This window comes from Periplaneta americana, chromosome 6 (genome assembly GCF_040183065.1).
Source record: "Periplaneta americana isolate PAMFEO1 chromosome 6, P.americana_PAMFEO1_priV1, whole genome shotgun sequence".
NCBI lineage: Eukaryota > Metazoa > Arthropoda > Insecta > Blattodea > Blattidae > Periplaneta > Periplaneta americana.
The window spans coordinates 519,299-536,966 of NC_091122.1; the positions used below are offsets into that span (position 1 = coordinate 519,299).

At 38.8% G+C, this 17,668-nt stretch overlaps 1 protein-coding gene across 4 annotated transcripts in view; it reads right to left on the bottom strand.

Annotated features, from left to right (window-relative positions):
- The window catches only part of LOC138700861 (small G protein signaling modulator 2-like), a 50,333-nt gene that overhangs the window by 26,113 nt on the left and 6,552 nt on the right, over nt 1-17,668 (bottom strand). For 3 of the 4 annotated variants that reach the window (XM_069827242.1, XM_069827240.1, XM_069827243.1), the window contains exons 2-8: nt 7,723-7,766; nt 6,305-6,380; nt 4,566-4,728; nt 2,618-2,812; nt 1,566-1,633; nt 325-467; nt 34-174 (exon numbers count right to left, since the gene is read on the bottom strand). In XM_069827242.1, the coding sequence (XP_069683343.1) occupies nt 34-174; nt 325-467; nt 1,566-1,633; nt 2,618-2,812; nt 4,566-4,728; nt 6,305-6,380; nt 7,723-7,766 (830 nt within the window). The remainder of the gene's footprint in view (nt 1-33; nt 175-324; nt 468-1,565; nt 1,634-2,617; nt 2,813-4,565; nt 4,729-6,304; nt 6,381-7,722; nt 7,767-17,668) is intronic. The other variant, XM_069827241.1, reaches the window with a different exon arrangement.

The window sequence follows — 17,668 nt, forward strand, 5'->3', positions numbered from 1 at the left end:
TTTTAATATCAATAATACTGATACAACAATTACCGGCAGCACCAGCACGTTGTTCTTGCCGTAGAGCAGTGTGGCACGACTGTTTTGGTGCAAGGACTCCACGTAGTCCTTGGCTGATAGTGGAACCTGGCGGTGGCCTTCCTCTGAACTAACAGCATGGAGACTGCGCCGAAACTGCATAAACAATAACCAAATGATATTTTCTCTCTCACAGACACGATCCTTGTGGCAACAGCGTTGAGTGCTACTCTTATCTTTACAGCCACTCTCTTGCATTACGAGTTGTGGTATGCTCCAGCCATAATGAGAACTATGAGGACTCACATTTAGTGTTGGGCGCCGACAGGACGGCGGGGTGGCGTGGCCACTGGAGATGCGGTGGCGTTGCACCAGCTCGTCTGCTGGCGGATCAGTCCAGTAGTGGTCCTGTGTCTTCGTTTTGGAATAGTCGAGCGCACATGGTCCCACTGCAAAAGTAAAGTAGGGAGCTAAAAATAAATGGCTGTAAGCACATAATACTACTTCTAAATGACTGTGGTATGATTATGGCTGCAATACTGCTTCATTTGAGAACACACAGGAATAATTCGTTGACTTGAATTTTGAGAATGTGGCAATTTTAAATTGTATTATTTTGCCAAATAAAGAAGATTTTTATCGAAAACGACAGTTTCATACACATTATTCACCGACGAATTTGATTCGTAAGTAGGAATTTCTTGGAAATCTAAACCCATAGAGACAAAACGGTAAAGAATTTTCCCGTTCTTAATATGCTCAGAATTTGTTCCTTAAAAGGACTGTCATTGAACACTTCGCAACGTTTGTAATCAGTCTTCTACACTAACTGCACTATCCAGCACTTCTCTGTTGTTCTAAACATAACAACTTAACATTTGCATATATTCATCTGGTGTGTGATTCCACGAAAGAAGCTAGAATTGCAATACTCTGCAATAAAATTAATGGATGTAGAACAAAGATGATTTTTTGTGGAAAACGCTACAATTTTTATTTAAAAACTTTGAAAAACTTAGATAATTTGCTGCAATACCATTAATCAATTATAACAATGTGTTACCTTCTCAGTTTACATTACTTCAATTTGATGTTTGTACTTAATTTTGGGCCTATTTTGTATTTTATAAAGCTTAATTAGTCCTCTGAAAGAGCCTATGCTGAACACCTGAAACTAATTCTTTAAACCTAAAAAAGTTCACAGTCTAGTGATGGTCATACCAACTTTAATACGTTGGAGATTAAATATTTTTAATTACAGATATGATGGAGGTCTATCATCGGGTTTAGGAAGGACAATTAAAAGCAAGTGAAGAGGCAGAAATGTGAATATCAGCAGGCTGCAAAGCATTCACTAAGGTGCAAGAACAGCATAACCAGCAATTCAGAAGTAACGGAAGGGTCAACATGAGGACCTGAAGATGTCAGAATGACCATTTTGTCTACAGAGATGGTGATGATGGTGGTGGCATTGTTTTGGTAAGTCTCGCAAGAGGCGACTGTGCACATGCAGCATGGAAGATAGCTCAGCATGCAAACTGGCTCACCTAACAGGGAGCTGAGGATGGAACCGTAGTCAGGATCCGCTACCAGCGAATCCTTCTCGTAGTACTTGCTGCAACAATACAAACATCAGTCAGCGGACACACAATTATTACTTTACAAACTCTGCACTGCAAGAAGTCGTGTACGAAGAGTGTCTGTTCAAGCAGCCGTGATGTGTGGTTTGAAAAAGGAGAGACATGCATGGTTAATTCCCAGATATCACAGCCCACTCTCTGTGATCACTTCAGAAAATATAGATGCCGTGCATAACATGATTTTGGAGGGTGACACATTGGGCTCTAACATATTTGACAATTTGTTACGAATGTGTCTTTCACACCCTGCAACATGATTATCGGCTAAATGGATCCCTAAATGTCTGAATGCTGATCACAAACAAATTAAGTCCCTCTGCCGCAATTCTCAAGAGAATTTTTCCAAATTTTTTTCGATTGTATTCAATGGCGGCTGTTAGTTCGAAAATATGGTGGTGCACAATGGATATCAAAGAGGGGTTAAACATAGCTTACTTTAAACTTTAAAACTGTGTACCGAGGGTGTTTACCAAGCTAGTTTAAATATGCAGTAGTTCAGTAATGCAAGCTGAACCTCGGCTTATCGGCTGGCTGCAGCTCTGGTCAGACGATAATTGGATGACCCGGCACAAGACGTAATTTTCATCAGTCTCCTGTACCTACATGATTCTCATGGCACATCACCACTACTACCATCATTATTTATTACATGCTGACATCAATGCTGAGATGCCATGTGATCGGTTCTACAGCTACAGATTATGACATAAAGGCAAATGCATTCAGTTAGATGTTCTTCATTTATGCAGGCCTGAATTTGTACGATATGATGTATAAATTTAGAAGGCTTTGTTAAATGCTGTTCACTCTTCATTACATTCGCGCTTTCAGATGTTGCATCATGATGGTGATTGATGATGATGATGATGATGATGCTGCTGCTGATGGTGGTAATAATAATAATAATAATAATAATAATAATAATAACAATAAACCTAAAGTTCTTCATCATGGCTGACCTGCTGTTCTGAACCAGGTAGTCGATGATGACGGCAAGCTGCTTCTCAAAGAGCGCCAGGCGGATCCACAGGTAGCGTGGCCCGGGAGCTGCCGTGGTTGAGGAAGCAGCGCCACCTGCAGAGTTTTTCTTTTGCAGTGGCGGCTTGCCACTGGGTGGAGGACGATTAGTGCTGTCCCCACTGGACGACGACCTTCTGCAACAACCAGAGTTGTCATGGGGGTAGATCGTGACTGTGAAGTGACGTAATTCATTTCCAGCCACGAAACAAAATGAAGATCGAATCTAATACGACATCACCAATTGCTGAGGGAGGGTTGTGAACAAAGACAATGAGATTAATCCTAATTCACTACACCACCTACTGTGTGGATGAGAGAAGTCGAACAAACACAGAATGTATCATCAACACTAGAAACTTAAACTACTGCTACTGGATACCGGTACTGCCTGTATGAGTTGTTGTTGCTGTCCCTGGTCAGTCCAATGGCTCTGGTATATGTTAATTGCGCAATTAAAGAAAATTGACCCTATTATTCTTTGGACGCTGAAAGCACATCGTCTTCTAGCCAAATTCATATACAAATATTGTTGTCTAATTGTAATGTATACTTAAGGTTTATCGTTATTACGTAAATGAAAACTTACTTTAGACACGTCAGCTTCCAATACAAAAACAGACAACTGCACTAAATAACAATTTAATGACTTCTCAAGGTGGGTTAGGATCATGACTAATAATCAAGGGGCCTCACACCAGGACACACGCAGCCGGTGTTCTTGGGAGTATGGTTATACTTACTTACTTACAAATAGCTTTTAAGGAACCTAAACGTTCATTGCCGCCCTCACATAAGCCCACCATCGGTCCATATCCTGTGCAAGATTAATCCAGTCCCTATCATCATATCCCACCTCCCTCAAATCCATTTTAATATTATCTTCCCATCTACGTCTCGGCCTCCCCAATGGTCTATTTTCCTCCAGTCTCCCAACTAACACTCTATATGCATTTCTGGATTCGCCCATACGTGTTACATGCCCTGCCCATCTCAAATGTATGGATTTAATATTCCTAATTATGTCAGGTGAAGAATACAATGCGTGCAGTTCTGCGTTGTGTAACTTTCTCCATTCTCCTGTAACTTCATCCCTCTTAGCCCCAAATATTTTCCTAAGAACCTTATTCTCAAACACCCTTAATCTCTGTTCCTCTCTCAAAATGAGAGTCCAAGTTGGAAGTATGGTTATAATAATAATAATAATAATAATAATAATAATAATTTGTCAGAAACCAGTGTACAAGGCCTGGATATGACATCGTCAGGTTCGATAATATATGCACACACACATACAAATAAACTTAGCACAAATAAATATAGACAAGTAAAGAAATAATTATAAGCAAATAAACAAACACTGAGAAATAAACAGAGTATGTTAACATAAACACAAAAAGAATAACTAAAATATGAAGAGAAAACTTGAAATATAAGGAAAGGTCTGTTCAGCAACGATCTGTGTACGCAGGACTTACACTTATTTATTGGTACCTTTCTCGCCTCCAATAGCTTATTATGGCTGTGCTGTGCAATATATTAAAATAACAAGTGTCGAGTATAGTGAACGAAGGCTGGGCAAGGCTCCGCTGATAATAGAGTTCTTTAGTTGCCATTATTCGCCAGACTCACGGTGGCTGTCTCTGGTGATGGTCTTTACATTGCACTCGTAATAAATTATGGAGAATTGTTGGGATGTCAACCCCTGTGTTGCCCAACGAAAATGATTCACGAAGGAGCGGGAGTTGAACCCAGGCCCAACGCACTGGCGGTTATTGACGCTATACTAGGGGCAACATTAACAGGACAGAGAAGTGGCTTCATATTCCGTGCTGTGGAGAGAGACACACAAAATATGATCGTGTGAAGTTCCTGGTGTGAGCTGCTCACCTGTTGGGGTCGGCGTTCTCGATCTCCTGCACCTTCCTCGAGATGATGGCGGCAGGTCCGAAGGTCTTGCCCACCTTGTGCAGCAGCGCCGTTGTGGAGCTCGTCTTGAACAGACCGAGGGCGCGTCGTCGCAGTCCCTGTGACAGACAGGCTTCCACTGCCCCTGCAACACACAATTTATACAACGTTGTCAGTTTTATCATACAGCTCACTGTGATTCGTGCCTAAGCTAAGAGCTACAGCAGCAATGCAAAACCTTACTGAGGAGGGAGAACCTCACACAGAGAAGTTAATTTTATGTGCATTATTAATTACAATCATTTACCTTAGACTTGCTATGTCTCAAAAACACAAATGTATGGAAGCTGTAACGTAACACCTATCTGGAAGTGCAAATTTGTTGATTTACCGGTATATTATTATGGCAGACAAATCCAAAATTGTTAATTTCAGTCTGTATGTTGGGCGGCCGGGTAGCTCAGTTGGTAGAGCAGCTGGCTACGGACTGAAAGGTCCGGGGTTCGATCCCAGGTGGTGACAGGATTTTTTCTCGTTGCCAAACTTTCAGAACGGCCCCGAGGTTCACTCAGCCTCCTATAAAATTGAGTACCGGGTCTTTCCCGGGGGTAAAAGGTGGTTAGAGCGTGGTGCCGACCACACCACCTCATTCTAGTGCCGAGGTCATGGAAAGCATGGGGCTCTACCTCCATGCCCCCCAAGTGCCTTCATGGCATGTTACGGGGATACCTTTACCTTTTTACCTTTTATTGTTAAGGTTGAGGTTTATCTTTGTAACACTTTCTATTTCAAAAGAATGTACATAATTATAATGAAATATGAACTTCGGAATATAAAGAGAGAGAGAGAGTGTGTGTGTGTGTGTGTAAACAGTGATATAAATTAAATATAAACTTTCTAACACATTTATTAACATACAAACTCTTATAATCATCAGACTGAAGTGTAATGCCCCATATCGTTCTCTGGGTTCTGACCACATTGTTATGTAGTACAGAAAAGTCAGCGTTTTTCCAGATAAATAATCAACAAACCTATTTCTATAATAAGATAATGAAAATGTTGTTGATAGTAAAAAACAAACAAACAAACAAACAAACAAACAAACATGTTTACTGGATTGTCCATAGGAAAGCTGCCATGAAGGCGTTGGTCGATTGTCTTGCTTCCTTGTGTGGATCCGGCTGCTTTTGCATAATTATGTAAGTGCCCAGAACCTATTTTGATTCACTGAACTCTCCTCACAAACGACAACCCAACACAAGAACAAGCAGATGACTTTATTTTAATCTTTGACATGATACGGTACTAATCTACCTAACTGGCTTGATAGGGTGAATGACGAATAGTCAAGTACCCGCCTTAGAAAGAAATAATCTATCTCAGGAACATCTGCGGTGGCCAGTGGTTAGACCTTCAGTCTGTCATGCAGGCGATCCGAGTTTGAGTTCCTGCTAGGTCTGGGATTTTTCATCGTGACACTTGTGGCAGACAGGGTCGCAGTTAGGCATCTATCATTCCGCCAACATCTCTCCATTCCGTCCGTCATCATTCCATAGCATTCTGAGTCCCGGCTGGTGACGCACGGGGGAGCCTGGCCTAGGGACAGTGGGATTGCCCACTAGAAACTTGAGTATGCAGTGAACCTTAGTGTAGTCAGCCGGTGTGAGTTTAGGAATGCGCCTAGCTTGGGGGTCAGTACAATAGATCTTGGTACTCACCACAAAGAGAGGTGATGGAGCTGCTCTCCTCGTGCACGAACTTCCTCGTCACAGCCTCCTCCATGATCTGCTTCACCTGGCAACACATTCATCAGGACATCAGCTGCAAAATGCGCTGTTATCTATACACACCGGCGAACTATCTTGTTATGCATTGAAAATAAAATCAGGTGCGTGCTTCTGAAACAGCACGCTCTATATCCGAGAACTGGAATGTGTTTATTGCTTCCCGCAAGAACTGCTGTATGTGTTTTTATTCTTGTAGGGATTGGTCTGCGTTTGCCTTTCTTGTAAAGACGATATGCAGTATTTTGTTAGGATTGGCGTGCATGGTATTCTCGCATACGTTTCTTTTGCTTTTTTAGATTATGGGAAATGAAAAAGTTTAGACTTTCGTGTAGTACCGTATTTAGTATTTACTTGCGCAATTTCCACCCCAAATACTTTTAGGGCATATTTTTCTTAATTTCATTTTCCTCGCGTAATTTCCTCCTCTTACATTAAAAAAAATGGACACCTTTTCCTTCAAGAGCGTCTTTCGTGAAGGTTGAAAGCAGCTACCGTAAAAATAAGCATAGAAAACCCGAAGTCATTATTAAATTGTTCTAAAGTGAAAAACGCCAACTATTTCATTGACGGCATGAAAAGTGATCTGGATTTGTTCTCCTATTAAAGAAGTAGTATGTAAATATGATATGTAGTTTATTACCTCGAATGTAATTAATAAATTAATTCCCATTCGAATAATTTACGTGCAAAGTTTAACACGGAAGTTACTCAAGATCAGGCTGCCGGCACAGCATAAAAGCTGGCACACAGCTGTACAAAAAAACTGCCGAGCTGTGTTGTAGTGTTATTTAATATTAACCTTTAATTTTATTAGTAGGCTACATGAACTGTAAATGTTATTGATGACCAGTTTATTCCAAATATTTTTTGTACTGATTGCATAATTTACCTCCTCGATTTTTCGCCTCTGAATATAAAAAGGGAGAGGATTTACTGTGGAGGGCCTATTCTTTCGTGTTAAGCACGCACTGAGCGCCTTCATCACGATGACGTACGTCATTATGGTTATGCTTGATGGTGATTTTTATTGATGGAGATAAAAGTAAAGATTATAATGACTAACATACCGATACAGCTATTCGAAAGTCAGGACACTTCTGAGTTCCGAAACTTGGTTGGTATAAAATTACAAATGAAAACAGTGTTGGCCCTACTGCACAAAATAAGATCAACGTCACAATGATTGTTCCCAAATGTGCCATGGAGCTGTTCATCCTTGTATGGATCATTGCCTCTCCTATCAGTAAATTTATTCGTTTAAGCATTTATCAAACTAAATTCCTCGAAGTTTTCTAGACTGAACTAAAACCGAGCATTAGCCAATGTGACATCAACAGACAGTCTGTTACCTCCTTCTTCACATTCCTGATGAGCTTCTCCTTGAAGTCGCCATCTGGAAAACAAATATTAGAAATTAATATCTGGTCTTCAATGCAAATGACTCTCACAACTGGACATGCTATGGTTATCGTAATTTCTGTCTCGACCATCACGGGTTTTTGTAAAACAACCATAGAGGAGTGTTGCTGTGTTTTTAGAATGAAAATAAGGAACATTAACATTTAACTCTAGGAAAATACGAGGAACTTCTAAAAAGGAAGAGAGACAAGTATGAACATCTCAGGATATGTATGTAGGCCTATGTATTTATTCACACTGCAAATGGGTAAATACCCGGTGGCAGTGGTAACTAACAACACTCAGTAATGACAATTAATAATAAATGCAATTAATAATAATACTAATAATAAAATAATAACAATAGTATAATAATATTAACAAGGAGCATCCTAAATTAAATGAAGCACGATCACTTAAAATAACATTTAAAGTAAATCTAATTTGTATCTTCGAACTAAAACCCACGAGTATGATATGTTCATACATGCACAAGTACCCGCTGTCAACTCACTCACTGCATTGGAACTACAACACATTTCACTGACACTACCCTGATTTCACTAATACTTCAAAAACATTTCACTATTCAAATACTTTGCACTGCCACTATAAACTGTAACTACATAAACTATATACTAGCATCTTAAAGCGAGCACAGTGTGAGGGGAAAAACAGTCATATCATTAAAGCTGTTTATTATTATTGTTATTATTATTATTATTATTATTATTATTATTATTAAAATTTAGAACGCACATTAATGACATTTGGGAGAAATGTAATTACTAGACCCGGAATTTTACGTTTTAACCTATTAGTTCCTTGCTTCGTAATTATAAAATTTGTAGGTGCATTTCCATTTCATGCCAGCTGGATTCGAATCTCTGAATCCTATTAAACCTCAAAAGGCCTAAATCAGACTTAAATACCCGTAAACGATTATAAATGGGCCTTTCTCAGAAGCAATTATGCAAAATGGCTATTATCTACAATTCTCAAAACAATAAAGTTTTTCGTATTCTCGGAGAAATAAAAAAATAAAGAATTAGTCAATTTTGAACTTTTAAGAGAAGCCTTTAAACCCATGTAAATAAATTTGTGTTTATTATACTTACTAAATTTACTGATTTAGAAATAGGCCTATGTTACATAACGTAGGCATTTGTAGTCTTCTATAGAATAAGAGTGATATTTCATAACGAAAATTGTTTTTGGAGAAAAATGTTTTAAATTCTAACAAATATCAGAAGGTACTCAAATCAATTTGTTTAGCCAACGGCGAAGCAATGTACCGCCTGGAATGCCATATGAAATTTAGTTTTGTGAACAGTGACTAGTGGCCTGGGTAGCGCAGTCGGTAGAGTGCTGGCCAAAGGTTGCAGGTTCGATCCCGGCCCAGGTCGATGATATTTAAGTGCGCTTAAATGCGACGGGCTTATTTCAGTAGATTTACTGGCATGTAAGGGAACAAAATTCCGGCACGCCAGCGACACTGATGTAACCTCGGCAGTTGCGAGCGTCGTTAAATAAACCATAATTAAAATTAAATTAACTCTTACACTTTCTTGTAACATATGGTAAAGCAGCAGTGATTAGTACACAAACTGTAGCAATGAACTAACTAACCAACTGAAAATTGCCTTTAAAACCTGGGCCGCATGTCAGTTGTGGTTTGCAGCAGTGCAAATATTAGTGTAGCAGATCTCTTCAGAATAATACGAGGCACGCCTACCCAGCTGACCTCTCTCAAATTTCCTGCGAACTCAATTCCTGAGATGTTCCAACCATCACGTCCAATATGGTAGCAGACATGTTTGTGCAGTTTGCACAATAACTGAACATTTTTATTTTCACTCGCTTATTACTTAAACTGCGTTAGTGTATACACTTACTTGACATTTACGTTTTAGATCACATATTTATTGTTTTTATCTTTGTTTTTAACGACACTGTATCAACTACTAGGTTATTTAGCGTCGATGGAATTGATGACTGTGAGATAAAGCCGATGATTCGTCATGTGATTATCTGACATTCTCTTCACAGTTGGAGAAAACCTCGGAAAGGGCCAAATCAGGTATTTGCGCAGGTGGGAAACAAACAGACGCCCGGACGCATTCCGTCTGAGCTACGTCGGAGATTTCTTTCTGGGATATTTTAGTCATTTCTGGAAGTAGATTTTTGTTGTACCTTGTATATCAGAGTTTGTTAAATTATATTATGTATTTTTTGTGATTTTTAAATATTTAAATAATTATTTCAGTTTTGGTTTAGTTTTCATTATTTTAGTTATTGTTTCATAATATTTATCTCATGCTGACCACACTGGTTGTATGGTGAGCTATGTGGACATGAGGCTAATAGGCCTAGACTCCTGATGGGCTGCCGCGCCAAGCATTTTACGTGACTTTGATGCTCCATCTTTTATCTTACGTACTGATGTTGTGTAATTATGAATATAACCAACTTCCAGTACTTAAGCATAATTTTCAATGCAACGTAGATTATTCAAGTTTCACATTTGGTGATCTCAGGACTATTAATCTATTAATAGAAACATTACCAGTGCGCTTGTCTTTTTTTAAGTCTGTTACGATGCTATATCAATTAGTACATTTGTTACGTCGAGGGTATATGGCGAGATAAATCCAGGATTAGCTATGCGATTACCTGACATTCGCCATACAGTTGGGAGAACTCAAACAGAGGGTCATGCCTGCAGGAAGCGAACCACGCCCAAACGAAGGTGCGTTATGAAAGGAGTGTGCTACATTCAAAGGACACTAAATCATCGTTCAAATTTACAAGCTACAGTAAGTAATTAAACAAACGAAAGAAAGATTGTTCTGCTTAAAGACAAAGACCCAGCAGCGACTGTGCGACCGTCGCGTATACCGAAAATAACTAACTGTTATTGAAGAAACTTCGTGCAAGAATTCATGGCCATGATGCGGCAGACGTCCACAAGCAGTGAGACAAAAATCTTCTTCTGTTTCAAAATTTAATACAAACTGTAACAGTTCACTGGACAACAGTCATGAGAACAGAATTGCGTTGTCTCGGTCTTGAAATTAGGCACAGACGTGGATTTAGTGTCCCAATCAGTGTTCGAACTGATAAAAATTTAGAGGAGTGATTCCTCATTTACATAGTATCTTTTTTATGGATAGTACCGGTACATGCTAATTTTTTGTTTTTGTTTAAAGTAGTATTTTACATCAACGTCCTATTTTAAAGTTTATTGTTATAAAGTGTATCTATTATTATTATTATTATTATTATTATTATTATTATTATTATTATTATTATGGTTGTTAACGTTCATTTTAATTACTGCGGCACCTGACATAGTATTCTGAATTTCTGGTACATACCATGATAAGATAACACTATCTTACTTTATGAGTTCATTACTTAACACGTAATAGATAATTCACAAATCAATTACAAAATGGTATTACGAAAACAATGCCAACAAACGTTTATGAAAACAAACGTGTAGTATTTCCAGCACAGTTCTAAAAAAAAACACACACACACAGTCTAAAATGTTTTAATATAGGCTACTATTTATATCAAAGGATAACTTTTTTAAATGTTGAAATTCAGGTGATATTACAAACAAAATTCAGAAACGTTCACTGCAGGAAATTCGTTCTAGAAGGAAAAAGAAATGTTTTTATCACCGTACAGAAAATTAAGTTTCCGGAATGCACACTTCAGCTATTCAGGCCGATAGCACTCAAACATGCACGTATCCAGACAGAGAAATTTCTTTCCCCGGTTGGGAACGAACACAGGAATGCAGAAATTGGGAAAAAAAATCCAGAAGGGGAGAATTTCCTCGTCTTCTCCCCCTCAATTCGAACACTGGCCACTGAACACCGTGTTACCCCACCTGCAACACTTTTAAGCGTGACAGAATGGAGTGAGGCACAGTCTTCAAGTAAATGGAGCGCATCTTGAACATACTGCATACAATTGTACTTCCAATTAGAGCAACGTTTTCCATTTGTGAACTGGCCTACATCACACGGTAAGTGGGCTATGCTTTTCGGCACTAGCGACACTGCTCCTAGATAAGGGCCGTGCAAGTGGTGTTATCGGTATTCTACAGAGTTTCAAGGCGGTTTCCGTTCCCAACTTCTTCAGAAGTTATAGAAAACATGGAAATGGACTCTGCATGCCAGTAACTTCAAGGTCTCCGCAGGGCTCTTCTTTGGACAGAAAATGTCCGCAGCCCAAAGTTTGTGAATTGACTACATGAACTATATATCACTTGAATATTTATAAACTACGCATACACAGAGTGTTTCATGAGGAATGTAAAATACTTCAGGGTAATGTAGTTTGGGTTAATGTACATCGAATTAATCTTATATACCAATGCCCGAAATGTAACGGTTGAGAAGTTATTCATGGACGAACTTTTAAATGGAGAGAAGCATTATAGATGTATGTCTACGTTTTAGAACATTGTGGTATGATACATTATTGAAAATGCTGCATCTTGTGTTATTCCAATGAGTTTATTTCATAATTAAGAACAAACTCAGTAAGAAAATAAAATTACACAAGACAAATTACCCAGGTTGCCCTTCTTATGGATTCCATGAACTGTACATTCTTATCAGGTACCGGTACCGGTTCTCTTTCCGACCTCAATGAAGCACTTGGTAGCTTGCCAGTTTCAGATAACATCCGGTAAACACGGGAAAACACACAGCTAGATGGAACCCTTCGATTGGGAAAACGTCTGTAATTATTTCTCAACAGCAGCCAATGCATCGCCATGACAAAATCCATAAACGAAAAGCATGTCTGCATACCTATTCACTATGCGAATACACGAATTAAATGTCAACTCAACGTACATTTTCGTTACGTGGATCCTGTTGTCCTGAATTTGTTGATGAGATTCAAGATGTTTTCACGAAAGTGCTCAGTAATCACAAAACCAGGCAAACGCACACAGAAGTCTTGTTCACACTCAAAGACAGAGCGATGCCAACATACAAGTCGATCATATAGATCAGGCCTGCACAAGGTTTGCGCTCTCCGAGCCGGCTCACAGCTCATGAGCGGAATGCAGATATTAGCTGCGCTCTGTATTGGGTGGACTGGAAGAAGGGGTGATTTCGTACAAAATGTACACAAAAGGGAGGTACTAGTACGAATGTTTATGAAATGAATTCCCGTTCAGTGTTTGCAAAACTATCTTGGACTTATTAATTAATACAGACATATTTATTTTACAGATACCGGTATAATAGAAATTTTATACCTACTTAAATGTACAATATCATTGTTATATTTTTATTTATCAGTGCATGAAAACGAGGTTTTATGCTGTTGGCAGCTGAAAGGAACAGTAGCCTACTGATCGTAATGAAACATCAGTTACAGATGTTCGATGTCTGCTTTATTAAAGTTGATTATAGAAAACAGTTGCTCACAAATATAAATGCTGAGCCAAACATAGCAATCATTTTCACAGCCAGCCTGTGTAGTCGTGGGTATTATTGCTAATGTTTAGTCTTGTAAAACTCAACCAGGCTAGTAATATTATTAAAACGATCTTCAGCCTTAGGTCACATTGAAGATCAATAAGTTCGAGCTGTAAATCGTTAAATGTTATGTTTTATTTAACGACGCCCGCAACTGCCGAGGTTATATGAGCACACTTAAATGTAATCGACCTGACCCGGAATCGAACCCGCAACCTCGGGCATAGAAGGCCTGCGCTATACCAACTGCGCCAACCAGGCCCACCTGTAACTTATATGGCATTGTTTCAACTGGTGTTGAAGAATTTATTATGATAACTTTAAACTTCTTTCCAATTAAGACAAGATTTTTAGTAGGTTATTTTACGACGCTTTATGAACAACTTATGTTATTTAGCGTCTGAATGAGAAGGTGATAATGCCGGTGAAATGAGTCCGGGGTCCAACACCGAAAGTTACTCAGCGTTTGCTCATACTGAGTTGAGGGAAAACCCCGGAAAAACCTCAACCAGGAAACTTGACCCGGGAATCGAACCCGGGGCACCTGGTTTCGCGGCTAGACGCTAACCGTTACTCCACAGATGTGGACCTTAAGACAAGATCTTGGAACCTAGAATTAAATTTATTTTGAATTTCAATTAATATTTGCACATAATCGTTTAACATGGCTTCATCACGAGTAGTTTCTATCGTTCGAAAGTAAGCCATATTACCTTCCCGAAACTGAATTACGAAAAGTGTAAGTTTACGACTGAAATCCCGTAATTCATTGAACATATCAACACTGAGCTGGCCTTTTCCCTGAAGAGAGATATTTAAATTGTTGAAGATTAATATCTTTAGTATCTTTATGTCTGGACTCGTAATGACGCATTATGTTACGTTTCTTTCTACCTTTCAAAATGTTGTGGCAGATAAATCACTGAGTATTTACTCCAGCAGCTATGAAAAAATAAGCATTTTCCCATGCAACATTCAAAGAATTTGCCTGATCACTGCTTTTCCGTCTTTTAGATTCCTTCATACTGTACTGTAGCAGTAGGTAAGCAACGTGAAACAGTTGCTGAGAATACATACTGCACTCCACTAGATAGAGTGGTCGTTTCCTTCTCCTCTACCTATAGCAGGTCTATGTCATTCTGACGTATCTTCCTCTCCGATTCGGCGAGCGGTAAACACAGCTCTCACGCTCGTTGAGCGCTGTTTGTGCAGGTATGATATATAGACTCTTTACAACGGCGGCGCATTGGTTGAGTCAAGTGGGGCCTCAATCACTTGGCTTACCGAACTCAAAATTTGTGTTTTTATGCAGCAAATTGTTTATTTGAATGAAGCATATAGAGTCGCAGAAATATTTGAAAACTTTGTGATGTATATAGATCTGTTCTGCAGTAAAATTTGTTCCTGAGGCCCTAGAGTTCTGGTCGGGTCTGCTATCTGTATTATTTCGCGGGCTTTGAAGTTGCATTTAGAACTGACGCACATCTCCTGTTGCCAATGAAGTTTTCACAAGGAGAACAAATGAAGATCAGGAACAAGATTAGATATCGTTAATATTGATTCTATGAAATGTGGGTCATTCATGAGCTGCCTGATCGTGAACCATCGAAAATTTCTGTTTCAGTTTTTCCGTGGTAAGTCCAGGTAATTTATGCGCTATGTAGCTATTCAGTCTCGCGCTACCAAAGGTGCATTTATAACAATGTACTCTCCAGCCACAATATCTTTCCTCAGAGGCCAATCCTTTTTATCCAAAGACATATGTAGAAAGTGAGGATATTCTGACTAGCCACTTTGTTGACTAAGAAGAAAATGAACCATCTTCAAGTCTGCACAGATGCTCGTGGTAATTTATCTTTTCCAACACTAAAGATAAGGCGTTGTACTCTTCTTACATCTTCGTGGAGTGATCGATTGGAATGGAGGCGTATTTGTTGCAATTGTTTAAAAGAATACATTTCAAACTGCGTTTTTAACTGTCGATTAAAAGGAGCCATTCACTTGGGGTGTATTCTGATACACCCACTTTCTTCAGGAGGCCTCCGAAGTCACTCTAGAATACTATGTTTTTGTCTTTAGTAAGAAAGAAAAAAGGCAGCAAATCTCCGTCTCCCCATCGATAAAAAATAATTTTCATTCCAGGCTAAAGTACATTCTTTTCTTTTAGTCTGTAGGCGAGCAATTCAGAAGACTCCTTAGGAAGATTTAGTCCTTAATCAGGTCACTCAACTCATTCTGCTCAAAGCTTTCATATGTGAGGCTGTTTGAAAATCACTCCAGCTGTCGCCACTTTCTTTACCTTGTGCAATATCAGACATATAAGATCCATCCTCTGAGAGCTGTGGTGACTGATGGGGGTGGAATAGTAAAAGTGCGGGTACGGCACAGATCTCATAGCCAAAGGTAAATCAGGATATGATTATTTCAATTGATTTCTGTGATATTAGCAATAAAAATAAGCCAACAAAATTATTTTTAGTTCCATGAAAACCACCTATACGTTATTACAAATAATTTTGTAACAAAACAGAATTAGGATATTATAATTATATAAATTCAACAATATATAAGAAACTAGAGTTGATACGGCCTAGCCAATGCCATTTTCTGAATCAGCACATCAATAACCCCAAGAACAGGTCTAAAATCCAAAGCACCAAGAATTTTTTTTTTTTTTGGGCCTGTGTTATTAATCATACTTTGCTTAGTCGTACATCACTGAACCCTTGAGTTAACTTCCTGTAAACGAGATTGCTAGGATACAAAACCTGATAACACTATGAATGACATAAGCAAATCGCTGTTAAGTTCACTTCAGGCCTATGTGCATTATTAATTATAATTTTATTGAACCTTGTCATGTTACCACACTCTAATCTACGTTGTTAAAAGTCGACCTGGTTGGCGAGTTGGTATAGCGCTGGCCTTCTATGCCCAAGGTTGCGGGTTCGATCCCGGGCCAGGTCGATGACAGGCTGATGTCAGTAGATTTACTGACATGTAAAAGAACTCCTGCGGGACAAAATTCCGGCACATCCGGCGACGCTGATATAACCTCTGCAGTTGCGAGCGTCGTTAAATAAAACGTAACATTAACGTTGTTGATACGAATACGTCGTAAGCAAAACGCTGTTATTGGTGGTTGAGAACTCTTGCGCTAACTAGCCGTCAAGAAACCGGGAACGGGAAGCAGGCCTCTTTCCTGAAGGATTATCAGATTGCGATAACGGCCGTTCTCCTGGCAAACTACAGTCTGCTGCTCGCTCCGTCCGTCGCAAATCTTCCTGGATAGTCGCTCTTGTTCATTGTTGACAGTATCGTTGCAACATACTTCGAATTCTCTTCATCTCTGTATTCTAATAATAATGGCATAATGGGAAAACACGGGAAATATGAGAAACAATATCGCAAAGCTTGAGAGAAATGGCCTGAATTTAAAGATATGAGTTAAAAGTCTTCATGTGTAAAATATTGTGTAGGCGTTATTAATGACAATACAGCTTTATAGGATTGTCACTGTATTGCATCCAAAAGCGAAAAGTTAAAGACGATACAACTTATTCCTGAACAAGATATACCGCAGCAACCCCTAACGCATGTCCCATTTTATTATCATTATCATTATTATTATTATTATTATTATTATTATTATTATTATTATTAAATAATACTATGTATTTGTTACTCTAGCTTGGCTGGAGAAAGTTCTAGACGATGGCAAGGTAAAGAAGGAGGGATGCAGGCCTAAAGTTCGCACACTAATCTGAGAGCTCACAAAATTGATTTCATTAAACATTCAAATAGCCTACTGGGGTCTGCGACACATCAGATAAAGAAGCAAAAATCAAATTAATACTTGAGTAGGCCTATGTTGTGTACAGCACATTAATGTCTCTACTCCATTTAAAATAAGGTTTTAATGTTCTTCAATTTCTACTTCAGACGACTCTAAAATTAAAAGGATACCTAGACCTATCTTACGCGCTAGATTTGTAAATGCAAGTCTTGGGAAATTAATATTATGAAAACTTCAGTGGGTTTATTGCTTTATTTTATTCATCTAGCTTCTTTACAGCGCTATAGTTAAGTCTATTCTCACTACTCCCCACCAAAGATACGAACCGATGTAAACAAACATAGCACTTTATAGGATACGCGCACATATAATGCTTTCATCGCATTTTATTCAGAATAGGCTTACGGTAATTATTATTTTAAGGCGACTTTAGACTACATACTACCACAATACTACTATACTCGCAAATCGGCGAGTAGTAGGCTGTTCATCACAATCTGGCAACCCTGGTGATCTGTGTAGAATTCAGAAATGAAGAGAATTCGAAGCATATTGCAACGATATTGTCAACAATGAACGTTAATGACTTCG